The sequence below is a fragment of the Alexandromys fortis genome, unplaced genomic scaffold (genome assembly GCF_014885135.2).
Source record: "Alexandromys fortis isolate MF-2015 unplaced genomic scaffold, M_Fortis_MF-2015_v1.1 scaffold_109, whole genome shotgun sequence".
In the NCBI taxonomy this organism is placed as follows: domain Eukaryota; kingdom Metazoa; phylum Chordata; class Mammalia; order Rodentia; family Cricetidae; genus Alexandromys; species Alexandromys fortis.
In genome coordinates this window covers 1,933,154-1,950,858 of record NW_026068005.1, presented here as the reverse complement: position 1 = coordinate 1,950,858, position 17,705 = coordinate 1,933,154, and the positions used below count along the sequence as shown (strand labels likewise).

The 17,705-nt window shown below is 42.3% G+C and overlaps 1 protein-coding gene across 5 annotated transcripts in view; it reads right to left on the bottom strand.

Annotated features, from left to right (window-relative positions):
• Nckap5 (NCK associated protein 5) overlaps window positions 1-17,705 on the bottom strand; it is an 820,785-nt gene that overhangs the window by 466,644 nt on the left and 336,436 nt on the right. For all 5 annotated transcript variants that reach the window (XM_050161478.1, XM_050161479.1, XM_050161480.1 and 2 more), the window contains one exon: window positions 6,629-6,762. In XM_050161478.1, coding sequence (XP_050017435.1) covers window positions 6,629-6,762 — 134 coding nt within the window. The remainder of the gene's footprint in view (window positions 1-6,628; window positions 6,763-17,705) is intronic.

Below are 17,705 nucleotides of genomic sequence, written 5' to 3'. Positions count from 1 at the left end.
AGGAGGAGGGAGAGAGAGAGGGAGAAACAGACAGACAGACAGAACAGAGACAGAAAGCTAGCGAGAAAAGACCACATGCCAACCTTCGGTGTTGTTCCTCAAGCACCATCCTCCCCAGTTTTTGAGACAGGGTCTCACTGACCTGGAATCCACCAAGAACTAGTCCGGCTGGCTACCAAGCCAGAGGGAACTACCTGTCTCTGCCTATTTAGCATTGAGATTATAAGAATATATCATAACATTTGGATTTTTACATGGGTTCTGGGAGCAGATTCAAATCTTTAGGCTTGCTCTGTAAGCTCTTGACCCACTGAGCCATCTCCTCAGCCCAGTGTTTAATAGTTTCATTGTTAGAACTTTAAGAAATAACACGTTACAGTGCCACTTTTCTTAGGTAAAGACAAAAATACAACGGAAGAACAGAATGTTCCAGACTTGTCAAATTAGTGGCCACCCTAGCTGAAATAGCTTTTCTCTCCAGTTCTCTACATATCTGCCTTTACTGCCTCTGCTCGGCTGGAGTAAGATCACTAAAACACAAACTGCAGAGAGGAAAACACGACCTATGTTATGTTCACCAGGAATGTTTAAAAATACCGTTGAAGATATTTTCCTCCATCTGCTGCAACCTGAATGAAACGCATCCTCCAAGCAATGTTTCCCAGCCAGTTTAGATTCCGTTTACATCTATCCAGAGTGGAAAACAAGAAGGCTCCATTTTCATGAAAAGTCTTGGCCAGAAAAAAAATTTGCAGAGGGTGTGGAAATAGCAACTCAAAATCAATAGAAAAATCTCTCGCTAGGACATTGAGGAAAATGGGCAGAAAAATATAAGAGCCAGCAAGTGTGGAGAAGGGGTGCTGTGGAATACTGTCTTCCAGACATGATATGGCGATCACATACATCAACTCAAAGCAGCTGTGTTTGCCTGTGCAAGACCAACACAAGGACTAACAAATCAAAATGTCAGTGTGGAATGGGGAAGAGTGCTCAAGGACCCCCCGCTCCTATCTGAGGAGCTGTTGGCAGTAACGACCACTGAGGAAGAGAGTCACTTTTCTTTACAGATATGGCCAATGGTAGGTTCCTTATACCCCAGTGCACAGCCATATACCAATACACACATTTGCAGCACTAACTGGACTCAGTGGGATATTTGTGACAAAAATAATTTTAAGAAGATATAAAGAGATGAGTTAATGGATGCCTTGAAGTTGAAAGAGAGAAGTGGATGTGGATAGGATAAAATAAACATTATAAACCTGTATGAAAAAGAAAATAATAGCACCCTCTATGTGCGCCAGAAAGAACAAGGCATCCAGGAAAGCCACGCTAAGAGCCAAGTTGACAAATGCCCTTCATTTCTTCATCAAGGGAATCCTGTTCAAAAAGTCCTCTCTGATGCCTACATTTTGTAGGACACTGTCTATGTTTTCTTCTAGCAGTTTTAGTGTTTGAAGTTTTAAATCAAGGTCATTGATGGTCTGGGATGAGAACAGAAGAGCAGTCAGCTGATTGGTCAGAGGTGAACACATGGTTCCTGTTCTCATGTTTCATTACAAGAGATCTAAAGAAGCTGCTCTTCAAGTTTGTTTTTTTAAGATTGACTTCTCTCTCTCTCTCTCTCTCTCTCTCTCTCTCTTTCTCTCTCTCTCCCCTCTGTGTGTGTGTGCGTATGTGTGTGTGTGTGCGAGTGTGTAAGCCCATGTGGGAGGATGCCTGCCAAGTCCAGAAGGGGGCTTTTGATCCCCTAGAACTATAGTCATAGACAATTGTCATTTCCCCAGAATAGTTCTTAGGACAGTTCCTAAGTCTTGGATAGTCTGCAAGAGTAGCAAGTGCTGACTTATCTGTCTAGCCCCAAGATGCTCTTTTAATATCTGTGTGATCCATATAAAGGAAGAATAATTCAAGATATATTACTATACACACACACACACATTTTTTTGCACCCACTTCTAAGTCAGGTCCCTATCACTTCCTAGTGGACAGAAAAAATAACCTGAGGATCACATAAATTCTTAAGGGCTGATAATGGAAACAGTAACCTTTGAATGAGGTAAATGGTAAAATCACCTCCATGTGGCCTCATGAAATTCAACCTGTAGTCAATTGCACTTATGCATGGCAGTCAAGTGTGACAGGAACTCCTCCAATTCGGTAAGGAATGAAACAGCTTCAAGGAAGAAGACAAGGGATGGAGAAGAAGGTTGGAACAGGTGCAAAGAAGCCCGGGATGTAGGGAGTGAGAGCTTGAAGGTGACACTCCCCTGACGGCTGGAGAGTGGCTCAGGATGGTTGCTCCCTTTGCTCAGATGCACAGCACTGACGCACACACAATGGGAACACTCCGAGGCTACACAGGAAACACTCTGGTGCTTCAGGCATGCTATCATTTACTGACAGGAAATGGTTTATAAAATATGCCTGCCAGATGCTGAGTCTACTAAACCAATTTTAATTTAAAGTGACAAACAGTGAGGCACAGAGCTGCTAGGCAACAAACCCAGACATAACTATTAGCTCTATGCAATCATTAATGTCATCTGATGATTCATGCCTCAGCATGCTAACCCATTAACAAATAGCAAGCCTGCATGCCCGGAGTTGGGACAAAGTTCTGCTTTCATCCCCAGCGTGGCCACAGTAAGACCTCTTCATCTGCATTTCATTGTTCTTTGTTCTTGATGTGTACACAACAAAAGTGGTCGTTTGTGATAGACAAGTAGCTGTCCGGCTGAGGAGATGGCTCCGTGGGCAAAGCTCTCACTGGGCATGCTCCCCGTGAGTGGGGGCTCAAGTCGGGGTCTCCAGAGGCTGTGGATGGTGAATGTAATAGCACTTCTCTGCCATCCAAGCATTCCCACTGTGAGGTGGGAGATGGCAAAAAAAGACCCAGAAGCTCACCGGTGAGCTAGCCTGGGGTATTCAGTGGTGAACAAGAGACCCTGGCTCAAACAAGACAGAAGGTGATTACTAGCACTCAACTTTGTCCTCTGACCTTCACACACGTACAGTGGCATGCATGTCTCTCCTGCAGACAGAAAGACAGACAGACACGCACATGTACACACTGATTAGAAAAAGAACTAAGAACAGCAGCTTACAGAACAATTCCTGAATTCACTGGATTGTTTCCTGAGGAACCAAGTCTGATGCGCGTGTGATTCATGTAAGGATTGTGTGAGATCAGTACTCTGGAGGGCTGCTGCTTTCTTCATGAATTGATCCCTCAAAGCCAAGGTAATATACCCACCCATTGGCCCACTGAGAACAATGGTCCTTCGAGTGACCCACCAGGTGAGTCTAACGAGGCACAAACCCTTTACTAACTTGAGGTGAGATAATGAGTCTGGGCCTTGACCCACCATCATCTCTACCGAAAAAGAAAAGCTATGTCCTAGGCTCTGCCTCCACCACTAAGTGCCGCTAACTAGAGAAGCACACATTGAACACACAGTGCCGCTAACCAGAGAAGCACACATTGAACACACAGCTAAAGAAGGGAGGAGCTGAGAACAATTACAGAACTGTACGTAGTTGCAGCGTGAACCTGTCATAAAATATGGTCAGTCAGGTACACCGCCAGGCCATGGGTTAAACCCCATCACATCTGGAATGTCTTTGATTACATAATGACAGACACAAGAGGCACTATAACACTGCCACTGGTCTAAGAACTCACCCTTGAGAGGGCTCCCTCACCGATGGCAAAAGTTTCATCTGCAAACACACCTTCTTTATTGGCCTACTTTGCACTTTATTAGGTAAAGGAGCGGATGTGAGCATGTGAGTTATATCTGTCTTCTACCTTCTTCCATAGGGAACCTAGGGTATGGCTTCTCTGTAGGAGCCAGCCTTTCGGTCAGCAGCCTTCTTGTAAACCAACCTTCCATTGTAAGCCATAGAAATCTCGGAGGAATTAGCATACCAATGATTTAAAAATTAACATATGACCATGGAAAACATAATGTCACACCCCAGTTATTTACACCTATAAGAGAGAACTGTCAACACGGGATAGGAAAAGGCAACATTATGAATGGAAATGTTTTAAATTTGGGGGCCGGAGAGGAAGCTCTGCAGCTAAGAGCAGGAAGTGCTCTTACAGAGGACCTGAAACCAGTGCCTTGTTACTGCCTATGACTCCAGCTTCAGGGGCTCCAACGCCCTCCTATGCCCTCCACGGGCATGGCACTCATGTGTACCCCCCCACACACATAATTAAGATAAGTATTTCTAAGTTTAAAAGTCTAACATAATAGTTTGGATTACTATGTAAATCATTATATGACCATTCCACTGCCAACCACGCCCAAAGGTGGGTTCTTCAACCCCGAGGACTTTACAGAGATGTGAATGAAGCTATACAAACAACCACTACTAGCAATGCCTTCAAAACTAAAGTTTGAAGTGTGAAAGGCCATCAAAATAGTTCAATGATCCCAGATTATCATGTAATTATCTGTTATCTATGCCCCCTCCCTGGCAGATTTCTATTAGTTTTTTGACTATAATTGTAGCTGACCTTTTAAAGGCCGTTTAAGCTCTACATAAGAAACCTGATTATAGTGGGAAATATCCTCACAAAAGCAGGATGGGAAACCAACTGCTATTTATTGTACATATAATTATCTTCTCTTTCAGCCCGGGATAGAGTTCGGACTCTTGTGTAACTCAAATTTCTGTGGGATTGTCATTTGATTTACAACTGGTGGCCTAGCATCACCTAGTAGCATATGAAAATAATTTACTGTGTCTTCTGTGGCCCATCATGGAAATCAATAGCTTGAATATAGAGACATCTCAATTAGATAGTGCAAAGAGGGAGCCCCGCCCCCTTCTTTCCTGCATCATTAAAATGGTAAGTATTCCACTGCAGTGCTTCAAGTTAACTGGAGAGCCTCTGTTATTACTGGCTGCTTCACATGCAGTGAGACTCACACAGAGGAGAGAAGAAGTAAGGCTAAGGGGGTATAAGTTATGGCATGAGAGGGGAGGGCCATGGAAATGTTAAAGTATTTATTGATGCTTTTCTATACCACCTGAGTAATTTCGTGAGTTTGACACAGTATTAAATTATAGTGATGAATACATATGAGTCATCAATCCTTGCTGCCATGTTCTTTGAAGCCCCCAAACCAAGGACATGAGCAGCCACGGTATGTGTTAGCTAGCACAGCGAGAAACGATCTCAAGGCTGAACTGAGATCGCTCTCTGCAAAAAACAACTCAGGGCGGGGGCTGGGGAGACTGCTCAGTAGGTAAAGCAATTGCTGTCAAAGTGTAAGAAGCTGAGTTCAAACCCCCCAGAACCCAAATAAAGGCAGACAACAGAGCCAATGAGTGTGCATTCCTAGTGCCCCCATGGGGAAATGGAAGGCAGGAACAAGAGACTTCTAGGAATCCTACAGGCCAGCCAGCCTGGTGTACATGGGAGGGGAAAAGCAATGAGAAATGCTGTCTCAGAAAAGGTGAGAAACAAGGCCTACCACATAAAGGTGTCCTCTGACTCACACGTGTGCCAAGGCATGTGAGGGAAAGACCAACACAGAGGGAAAGAGGGAGGGAGAGAAGGAAATAGCCAACTGTTATACAGAGCTTCATGATAGAGACATAGGTACCCACACTGCATCCAAGAATATTATCATTTTAGGACAACTTGTCAAGCATGTCACAGCCTAGGGTGACCTCAGTATAGGAATATGGAATAAAACAGTGTTCCTGTCAAATTAAGGAAAGTGGATTTTCCCTCATGGGAAAACTGAACCTGGACTCAGGACTTCAATGCACAATTGTGTTTTCTCCTGCAGCACTCAACAGATTTTAAGACAGAAAATTGTGCCATCACTGGGCCCTATATTAACTGATGAGCATTAAAAACTTCTGACTGTATTAAAATGAGGTCTAAGATGGGCTTCCGTTTTGAAAACCTTCTTTTTGAATTGTAGTTATGTCTTTCTTAAAATTTTGATTTTTAATCATGTAAGTGTGTGTGTGTGTGTGTGTGTGTGTGTGTGTGTGTGTGTGTATTGTTGGGGATGCTCATGTGAGTAAAGGTGCCCAAGGAAGCCAAAGGAGGGCAGTGGGTCCCCTCAAGTTGGAGTTACAGGAAATTTTTAGCTCCTGCTTAATGTGAGTGCTAAAATCTGAATTTGGGTCCTCTGCAAGAACAGTATGCATTTTTAAAACCTGCCCCAAGCAATCTCACATTTTTGAAAGAAATAAACCTATTACTTTTTATTTTTGGTTACCTAGGGAAAAAAATTTACCAACTAATTAGATTCACATGATGAAACAGTACTGAGACAACCATCAGAATCCTGTTGTCCTAGCTGGCTGTATACAGGCATACCTACAGACCAGTCCATGGCAAATCCACTGAGCAACACTTTGGGAAGGCATCAGAGAAGAAATGACAACCACCTTTAACAAACCTCAACTGTTAGGTCAAAATCCAGAGGATTATCCAAGCTGTGAAGGGGATGGTTTGGCCAGAATAGAATGTCGGGATTGTTGGAACGCTCTCTGAAGGCAGCAAAAGCTTGCATTCAGAAAGTCAGTCCGAGGTGTGACTGTTCAGCAGGGGAGAGACCTCAGGAGCAGCGTGCTCACTGAGCGACAGTACCTGGAGAACTGCTGCTGCAGGCCACGCATCTGGATCCTGTTGCGCTCCGACTCCAGGGTCACCTCCCGCAACCGCTCCTCGCTCTGTAGCCGTAAGTGTCGCTCCTCTTCCAACTCATGTATCAGCTTCTCATGCTACGAAACACACAAAGGCATGGCCTTCAGAAGGTGCCCAGACAAGACACAAGGAGAGCTACTGGTTCTTAAGTGCTAATCTGAGCTTCATAGTCACAGCTACTAGTCTAGCGACATAAAATGTACATGAACACACTGAGGCACACACACACATGAAATGATGGTAACAGTTTTGTGAGATAAATTCTGTTATTAATCTCTTGTTGTATACCAGGAAGCAAAAGATCAAAGTTCCACACATGTATTCAAGAACGTAAAAACCCTGGTCTAGAGGAAAGGCTTGGTAGATAAAAGGCTTGCCTTGCGAGTAAGCAGAGGACCTGAGTTCAGACCCCTAGAACCAACATAAAAGCTGTCATAACCACAAACACTCATTAAAACAGTGCTGGGAGCAGAGATAAGTGGACCCTGGGAGCTTGTGGATTGGGCATTCTAGCTGTAAAGGCAAAAATCTGTGTTCAGTGAGAGACTCTGGATCAAAACCTACAGTGAAGAAGTGATGGGAACATACGTCAGTACCATCCTCTGACACCATATGAGTCCTCACAGGGTAAGCATAAACATGCACAGGCTCACATAAACCAGAAGGTGAACGAATTTGAGTCCTGGAGGGCATTGCTCTATTATTAAACTTTTTCCATTAAACTAAGTTGTCTTTTGTAACAAACTATGACCCCACAATCCCATCAAAGTCAAAGACATTCAGATATAGAACATCACTGTCTGTTCAAAATGACTTTATCTCTTCAATCTCTGGAATATCATTTAAAGGAAGTGTCACTGCTTGCACAGAAAGGCCAAGAATCTCAAGTCAGTTAGACCATAGCTTCTGAGACTGTGGGAAGAACTCCACATCCAGTCACTGACTGAATATGGGCGGGTGTCGTGAAAGTTTGTAAAGCGGTAAACATTTATGAATGTTCAACAACCAAATTAATTCAATATCAAATAAATAAAGAATCCACAGGACGTGTGGCAGCCCTCATCCATGCTGAGTTTTAGCTTCCCTGCGGTCCTGGTTCTGAACCCATGGCATGCACACTGCACTTCACACATTGTCCTGACCTGCGGCACCAAGGGACACTGCCCGACCACCTTGGCTCAGGCTGAAAGCTCTCTGATTTGCAAATGGCAGTGTTTCTTTGTACACGCACTGTCTGCTGCTGTTACAGAAGAAATTAGTCACAGAGGACAGGGGTGTGTTCTGCCACTGTTTCTCAGCATGTGCTGACCAGTACATTTCTGCCCCAGACTATGTCAGGATGCTTAATTCTTGCCATCTAATATCCTACAATAAGGGATTCAATGAATTATAGCTGGGGATTAGGAAAGAATTTCTAGAAATTACTGAAATGAATGCAGACATACTTTGTCATTTTATGGTGTGTATTAATGTAAAGCACCACACTCGGTATTGATCAATACAAAGCCAAAATATCCATCAATCCTGAAAACATTTTGTGTACGATGGTATTAGATATTTAGCCAGGAGTTTTAATTCTTTACGTCAAAATAAACAAGGAAGTCCATTTCATGAGTATGAACATTTCCTTTCATTTTCAGTAGATACTTAAATTATATATACACTAAAGAATTGTTTTTTTAAAAAATAACTATGATTTATAGTCATTATCTCTTTTGTTTTATATACCTGTATATCTGTGTTCATACAAAAATATCTCAGTCAAAAGGTAACTTGATTAAAAAAAAAGTCCAAAATGCCAAAGGTATCTCCATGTGATTATCAATCAACATCCAATGTACTATAAATGTCCTACCAATCACAGGTCCTTTTCACTCTTCCTATCTAAAATCTAAATCAATAACTGCTTTCTTCTCTTAGAAGTCATAAGACAGGCTGGGGAGATGGCTCAGTTATGAAAGGGCTTGCTTTGTATGCATGAGCAGCTGAGTTTGACCACTCAGGGACCATGGAAAAAAGAAGTTGGACATAGTTGGGAGGCATAGACATATAGGAGGAGGCTGTTTGTTGGTTCCCGACTGTCCAGACTTTGAAATAATCACACAGAAAGTGTATTCATTAAATCACTGCTTGGCCCATTAGCTCTAGCTTCATATTAGCTAACTCTTACATATTAATTTAACCCATTTCTATTAATCTGTGCATCACCTACCAGCAAAGTTTCAATATGTCTGTCTCTGCTGGCAGCTCCATGGCTTCTCTCTGACTCTGCGTTCTTTCTCCCAGCATTCAGCCTAGCTTTCTCTGCCTAACTAAGTTCTACCTTACTATAGGCCAAGCCAGTTTCTTTATTTATTAATGTTAATCACAGCACACAGAGGAAAAAAATCCACATCACAGACAGGTAGATCCTTAAGAGTCACTGATCAGTCAGACCAGCTCAACCAGAGTATCCCAGGCCAGTGTCAGTGCACGACTCTGTCTCAGAAAACAAGGTGGACAGCACCTAAGGAGCTACAGCTGAGGGATGGGTTCCTATCTTCACACATGCATGGAAGCACACATGGGCATATGCATGCACACACACACACATACATACAGAGAGAAAGAGAGTTCTATAAGTCAAATACATCAGTGTAGAAACTAAACTAATGTTTTCACAAAAAAGCTAGCTTTAATTTTAAAACTCTCTACAAATTTCTATCAACCCAATGTCAAATGGATCTAAATTAAGCTATAGTTACAGCATCTAATTGCAGTCCCATTTTTGCCTTTCACACAAATTGCGATGTATTTTTCCCCCTAAGCCCTCTGAATTCAATATCTCCATTAGTTATGAAAGATTCGGTCATTCTAGAAGCTGAGATGCAGATAAAGAACTTCAGCATTGATTTTTTAAAGCACGCACTGTTGGCTGTAACAGAAGAATCAGAATCAGATTTTGTGATGCACAGATAGAAGCCGTACAGGATCTATCCACAGTGCTGATAACATCACCTGAGAGAGACGCAGCTTTCAGTCTACCTAAAAAAAGACACAGAACATGACTTTTTAAAGGGAGAGCAGGGACAAAAGGGTGACTTAGATAACAGAAATGAGAACAGGGAGCAGAGCTGGGGTAGGCAGGGATTTCAAGGGCAAAGAGGACAGATGAACGAGTGGATGCATCTCAAAGGTTCGCTTTGCCCAGGGGGAGCCCTACAGGAAAAGCCACAGGTGAGTCGTATAATATGTATAACTTTCCTCAAGCAAAAGAAATTTCTGGGCAGGAAGATAACCCAGTGGATAAAGTACTTGTCCCCCAAGTGTGACGGTCAGAGCAAGGTGACTAGTTATACTAGCCTAATGAACAAGCTCTGGGGGTCAGTAAGGGGTTCCTTCCCAGGGAATACAGCGGCAAGTGGTGGAGGAAGACTCCAGACACAAAACTCTGCTCTCCACACTTAAGCACACATTTGTGCATACACAAAGTAATGACAACAGATGACTGCATTACACAACGAGAAATGCTAATTCTCATTGTGTCTAGTCAATCAATCATTTTACTTATCAATTAGAATTCTGAATGAAGAGCAAAATGGTAGGTTTTAATTCATCATATAACATCATCACATCCAAATACCATCATATATCTAGAAAAGTGGAAAATAAAATTATATATGTAAAATAATGCATATTTTAAACATTACAAGCATCTTAATTCATGCAATAAAGAAGACATGAGGTTAATCGCCTAGACTATCACTTTGGTTTTCCCATGACTTTCTTGTTCAGCCTTGGTGGATGGTATCAGAAACTTGAAAGGACCTAGAATCTCCCAGGAGACAAACTGGGCATGTCTATAAAGGAATTTCTAGATTAGGTTAATATGGGTGGGAAAACCCATCCTGAAGGTGGATGACTACATCCCATGGCTCTGGTCCTGAGCTGAATAGAAAGGAGAAAGTGAGCTGGGTAGCAACACTCAACTGTGTACATTCTGACTACAGGTGCATGTGATCAGCTGACCCACACTACTTCATCATGACTGGCCACCATGACAGGCTGTATACTTGAACTTTGAGCCAAGATAAACTTTTGCTTCCCCGAGTTGTTTTTTGATATGGCCATAAGCGGGTAGGGAGACTCTGCACTTGGAAAATATACTTAGTCTGTACGGACCCACCTCTAAAATGTTAAGCTTCTCTCCAGCTCTCATATTTTATACACCCCTAAACCCAGTCATAACACTAGCAGGAAAAATATAATTACTAATGTTACCAGGACTATCAAGAGAAGAAGCACAATCTCAACCAGATGATGTGCTTAGGTTCGACACACTAGGGTCAGGGTCAGTCAGCATGGATGTCCCATGGCAATGATCAAAAGGGATTGACTTCCTGATTCAGGTCATTGGATGAGTGAGATGTATGTTTTTTCTTGGCCAATGCAGAGCAAGGAAAGGTATATGTTTAACAACATGACATGGTGAAGGGGAATGACAAAGCAGACTCTAGAGGGATAACAGGTCTATATGCGTTTTAAAGAGAAAAAGAAACAAATCTTATTGATACTGAGACAAAGAATTCATTCTTGGTGTGAACCCTAGAAGCCAGAGACTTCCACAGAAAGCAATGGCAGCTTCTGTCATTTGTGAGTGTCATTCATACACAATGGTTTCACGCCCTGGGGAGGGCTATTCTGTAGGGATTTCAGCTTCACTGTCTTTCTGACTTCAACAAGCTTCCAGAAAACCATTTCGTTATAAGTAATTTAAAACCTGATGATGATGAGGGGACTAACCGAGGTAGTCAAGACTTTGGCTAACAAATAAACTGGGTGGTAAACCTGCAGTCTACAAACAGCTGCCTAATTCAAACACGCCGTATTCACAGACCAGTCTTTCCACTAAATTCACTTGGTCCAAAGGCTCATTTCTTAACCCAGTAAGTGCTTCATTTACTGGCCAATGGGCTTTTTATAAAGTCTGTGATACATTCTTCTACTTTAGTCACAGATATTTCTCTGTTGTCATGTTAATTGATCACAATTAACAGTAGCTATTAATTATTCTATTCTCTTGAGAATTCTTGGAAATCGAGTTTTTTAAGTGCCTTCATATTCGACTGAATTCTTAAATTCCCTCTTCTTTGCTTTGGAGTCTGTATGTTCTGTACATGAGAGGGCAGCGGGTCCGTCTCTCAGCAGTCAGGACTTGGAGAGGGATACTCTGGGACATCTTTCAGACCCAAGTGGCCTTGGATTTATGTTTGTGCTTTCACCTCCACCTCTCTGCTCCTTCCCTATTCATACACATGAGGACCAATGAAGAACTGATGTATTCTGTAGCTGATCTGGCTCTGTACTAAACCTGGAAATGCTGTATTTCTTTTTGATCCATATTACACAGAATTCAGAGGTCTTTTCTATCTTCCAATTTTGAACCTTGAGTATATTTCCCATGAAGGTTAACACCTGCCATATTTTCTCAATATTAAGGTCTTTCTTACATCATGTCTACCTACAGTGTATCCCACCTTCTGATACACTTTCATTATCTTAGCACATTTTAATTATATATAATTGCTTCACTATGATATATATATTTGTGTTTATATATATATATATATATGGTATTTTGATCAAATTCACCTTCTGTTGTTCCCTCTCCACCGATTCTCTTCTTTTTCTCAATGAGGTCCCCTTGTACCTTCATGTCCTTATTAAATTATTATTCACAACCAGTTGAACATCATTAGAGCTGCTTATAAGAGCATGAGGGAAGGGGTTATTTATAAGACTATAGGAAACGTACCAAAAGCTACACCACTGAAGAAAACACCTCCTCCATGATTGTTAACTACCTGCCTACAGGTCCTCAGGGAGGGGCCGAGCTTTGAGAGCCCTTGCCGATCCCTGACAGAATATTGATGAGCTCAATTTGTGTAGGGTTTGTGCAGGTAATCACAGCTGCTGTGAGCTAACATATAAAACTGTGTCCTGCCCAGAAGATGGCATCCACAATACTGAATCCCTTCCTCTCACTTTTACATCCTTTCTGCCTACCCTGACTTTAAAGTTTCCTGAGTCTTATATACATGTCATCGTCTCTCATACTCTCGACGCTTAGCTCTACTTTTCAGAACTACATATCATCCCATTGTTTGCTACCTATTCCACATGCAGCTGTGTTGAGAAGGAGACTAAGCCTTGTGCTTGGTAAGAACCTGCCAACCACAGTAGCACATTCCTGAGTGGTGCAAAACCCTGCAGTAAGTACTAGCTAAGTGCAGCTGCATCCTCTTGACACCGATTCCCACCGCCTTCCTTCAGTTGACAGTCGGCAACCACTTTGAATCTGAATCCTGACACCGAGGATAATACAAATGTTCTTTGTTTTAAAGGATTCATACAGTTGACTCTGTTGTTTTTGTGCTCCGTCCACAGGTTTTTCCCCAGCCCACAGAATAAAAATCTAACTTGATATTCGTCTCATCTGATCAGTCACTTTCACTCATTAATTATTAAATCATATATTCCATTTCTTCCAGGACTCTCCTTCCAGAGCATTTGCAATTGCATTTATTAAGATTGCACATTTTCTGTTCACTCTGCTCGGCCCCCTTGGTTTTGTATATCAGTGAGAGAGGAAAAAGCCTATTTAGACTAGGAATCTTTATATTCCTGTCTTTCCTCCGTGAATGGGTGTAATTATGTGTATGGGAAATTAGAGTGTTTGCTATGATAATTATTCACTCTTCTAAAATAAGAGAATAATTATAATGTCAACATCTGACTGTACCAGTTACTGCTGAAGCGTTTAAGACTGCCACAAAGTGGCTTGCCGGATCCTGGCAATTAATATTAATTTCCCACAAATGCTTTTTATTCATCTGGAGAACATTCCAGATGGCCTTCACATTTCCCATTGCCTTGTAGAGATTTTTCTTTACATAGAGCTGTTTCTTCGAACAAAGCCTTGAGAACAACTGGCCTGGTGTTTACAGGACCAGCACCTAGCACTTTAGAGTGGACAGATTCTAGGAGAAATTTCACAGTTTTTAAAACATGATTTCCAGTGCCAGGTTAGCTAAGACCCTGAGAAATAGAGGAGAGGGTGCCTGAACTGGTCTTGCCCTGTAGTCAGACTGATGAATATCTTTAATGTCACCAAAGAACCTCCATCCAGCAACTGATGGAAACATAGGCAGACACCTGTATCTAAGCACTGGACTGAGCTCCCAAAGTCCAGTTGAAGAGTGGAAGGAATGAGAATATGAGCAAGGAGGTCAAGACCATGATGGGGACACGCAGTGAAACAGTTTACTTGAGCCAATGGGAGCTCACCAACTTCAGCCAGACAGGTAAGGAACCAATATATGTCCAAACTAGTCAGTCTGAATGTGGGTGACAATTGTATGTCTGGGGCAGACTGAGGGGCCACAGATAGTAGCACCAGGATTTATCCCTACTGCTTGTACTGGCTTTTTGGGGAAGCTATTCTCTATGGAAGGATACCTTGCTCAGCCTAGATATAGTAGGGAGGGCCTTGGACCTTCCCCAAGGCAATGTGCCTTGCTCTCTCTGAGGAGTGGATGGGGGGTATTGTGGAGGATAGATGAAGGGAATGGAAGGAGGGGAGGGAGTGGGACCTGGAATTGGTATGTAAAATAAAAAAGATAGTTTGTTTTTAAAACAATAAAAGAAATTTAAAAAAAACAAAAAAACAAAAAAAATGATTTCCCGCAGTTTGCCTCATGGTTGTTAGGAAGTGCAAACTTTCACATTTTCTCATGAAAAGGTCAGTTAGAAGAGTTAAATGATCGCCATGGAATCGTGAGCAAGCTACGGTTCAATGCTTTGGTGTTGTGTTTCACGGAATTGTCTACCTTAGGAGAAGGCGAAGAGATCTCCTACTGAAAATTTAGTCTGCTTATCTGGGAGGTAAGCTTTATGGAAATATCATTTTTACCTACAAAATAATCAGGAAACACTAAGATGTGAGCTGAGTCAATCAATGCAGTTTACCAATTAAAAAGGAAAATGTATTCTCGTACAAAAACATCTAAGAAACCATTTATGCAAGTGTGTATATATATATGTCTATGGAAGTCAGAGGTCAAATCTAGGCAGCTCCCATAATCACTCTTTAGCTTATATTTGAAACTTGGTCCCTCAGGAGCCTGCAACTCCCAAACTAGGCAAGGCTAGCTGGCCAGAAAACCTTGGGGATCTTACTGATCTTCCTGTCTCCACCTCCCTGGTGCTAAAATTTGGGACCAGTATTTTTTTCTTTGTGTGTGTGTGTGTGTGTGTGTGTGTGTGTGTGTGTGTGTGTGTGTGCTCCTGTGTGTCCTCTGGGATTGCACTGAGGTCCTTATGCTTATAGGGTAGCCTCTTTATCTCTCAGTTCCCTGACTGGCTATATTTGGCTTTTGACCAATCATTTAAATGAAGGATAATGTCATACTGTAGGGCTAGTCCCCAGTGACAGCAGCTGGGAACAAATGAAGACATAATAAACACCATTCATAAAAACATGCCATCAGGGACTGGAGTCAACACCACAGAACATCTGCCTAGTGTGTAGCCAGACACAGAAGCTCACTGGGAACTGCACATGGTCTATCCACAGGTCTACTGTGAATACTTTAAACAAGTGCTGGGAACCATGCTGGGTGGGGCCTGCTTTGTAATTCCTAGCTTTTCCCTGGTTCCCACTCCTGGCTGAATGCTTAGCTCTCTCTCGTTCACAAGTGGTTTCTTCTGGAACATTCTGTCAGACCTGACTGAACCCAGCAGGTTATCTTACCACAGGAAACATCAGAATCTTTCCCTTGCTACAGAACTTACAATCAAAGGGAAACAGAAATCTTGGAAAGTGCTTTAGGTTGTTAAGAACAAAGAGACTCTAGAAGGCGCTTATTTTTCTAGGGTGACCACGTACCGCCCAAATCTCTCTAGCTAAGCACAAAGGTCAATCCACTCCTAAAGTCATTCTCTGCAGACTGCTGGAAGAGGAGGGCTTACCAAGGACTAGGGACTCCTGCATCCAGGCTGGGAGATTGATATGTTCCCCTTGTTTCTGCATTTATAAATGACTATATGTATATGCATAAACATAAATATGAACTCAGAACTAACTCTGCGCCTGAATATGGCACAGTAAACACAAATATCAAAGGTTTTCAATATCACTATAGTAATATACTGAAAATCTCTCTAGGAATTTTTTTTCAGGAAATCATAATGCTAAAATCTGGTTTTTTCCCAGGCTTTGCATGTTATAAAATAGAACTCCTTCTCTTTCACAAGTACTGAGAATTCATAATGTTCAACAAACATGTTTTATAGAGCGTAAGATCCCCAGGAATTATTATCAAAGAGTCAGGTTGAACATGCACGATGCTGAAGGTTCCAATTTGTAATTGCTAACTGTCACTAAGGAACAGGTGTGCCATTCATACCACAGTGGCTTCACCTCTGAGGTCAGGAGGAATTATAAAGGACCCACTAATGACAGAGTTCACTGTACTGAACATAAGGTACAGCAGTTGTTAATAAATAGACATTATACCACAGAGATTCTGCTTTGTTTTTATTTTTAATTTAAAAGTTATCTATCTATGCAACAAGACTGTGGTTAAAAACATTGAACAACAACACTATAGCTGGTATCAACAGCTATACAACAGTGTATGAGATAAGGAAGCAGATGGATTTTAAAAGTATACCTCAGAGCTAGGGAGTAGCTTAGTGGGGAGATTGCGGCCCTTGTATACCAGAAGCCCTAGGTTTGAGCCCCGTTACCATCCAGGATGGGCTTGCAGAGGCTTATATGCCGAGAATCCCAGACACTCCCAAGGTAGACGCTGGAAGACTTGGGTTTCAAGTTTATGGTCGGCCTAAGTCAGCTGGAAGCCAATCTGTCCTACAGGAGCAACTTTCTCAGAACAACAAAAGGAGAGTCACGTTTAAAGACACCTTGTGGGAAGTACCTGATATACAGACTCATAACCAGTTCAAGTGCTGAGAATAATCACCTGTTGTGTGCTTGGCCTTAAATGGATCAACTATACCACCTCCTTAAAAGCTCAGGAAACCTCATGGACGAGGTGGCAAAAAGAACTCAAGAGCCAGATGATGGGGAGATGAGGGGCAAAAGACATGTTCTGGGCAAGACATAGCCACTATGCCCATGCACTGATCGTAGCCATGTTTCTTGGTACAAGACTGAGCCCATCAACATTTCGCCATGGATGGAGGAGGGCCCTACCCTGAGGAACTACTGACGATGGCTGCTGGGTGATGTGGGAAGACCTCTTCTCCAGTAGTGGAGCCACTGACCGTAAGCTACCTGAGTTCCACCCAGCCTGCAAGCAACAGTAATTAAACTCTGTGGGCGCGTGTATGGGAGAAGGGGTTCATCAGGACGGGGGAGGGAGGACAGAGGGTGATGGAGATGAAAGGACCAAAGGGACTTGTAAGTATGGAGGAGACAGCCAAAGAACAATCAATGATCAAAGTAACAAAAGTATGCCTTCTTTACTCATGGAGGAACGGGGAAAAGAATTACAGGGCACATTAAATGAATGAAAATAAGAGAAAGTTATTCCTAACATTACATATGGCAATTTAATATGAAGGCCAGATGAGTTCTGAACACATTCGTCATATTACAGACTGTGGTCACAGCATTCACGGACAACACGGGACAGCAGGCAGTGGGCACTGTTTCCAATTCAGTCCTTTCCTTGTTGTTTGCCTATTTTGTGATTATGCAGCACCTAAGGCTACAAGCACATGAGTAGTGGAGCAGGGGAGTGGCGGGGATCAGGGGCTGTGTGCAAGCAATATGACTTCGGGGGTCTAGAATTTGGCGGCCTCACTGAGGACTTTTTTTCTAGTAAATTTTCACATCATCTATTAAACCAGCTGATGTAGTTAAGTCTCTCCCTCCTAAGACCTTGTTAGAGACTGTAAAATGTAAAAAAAAAAGTTTAAGTGTCTATGTATGTATGTGTATGTGTATGTATATACA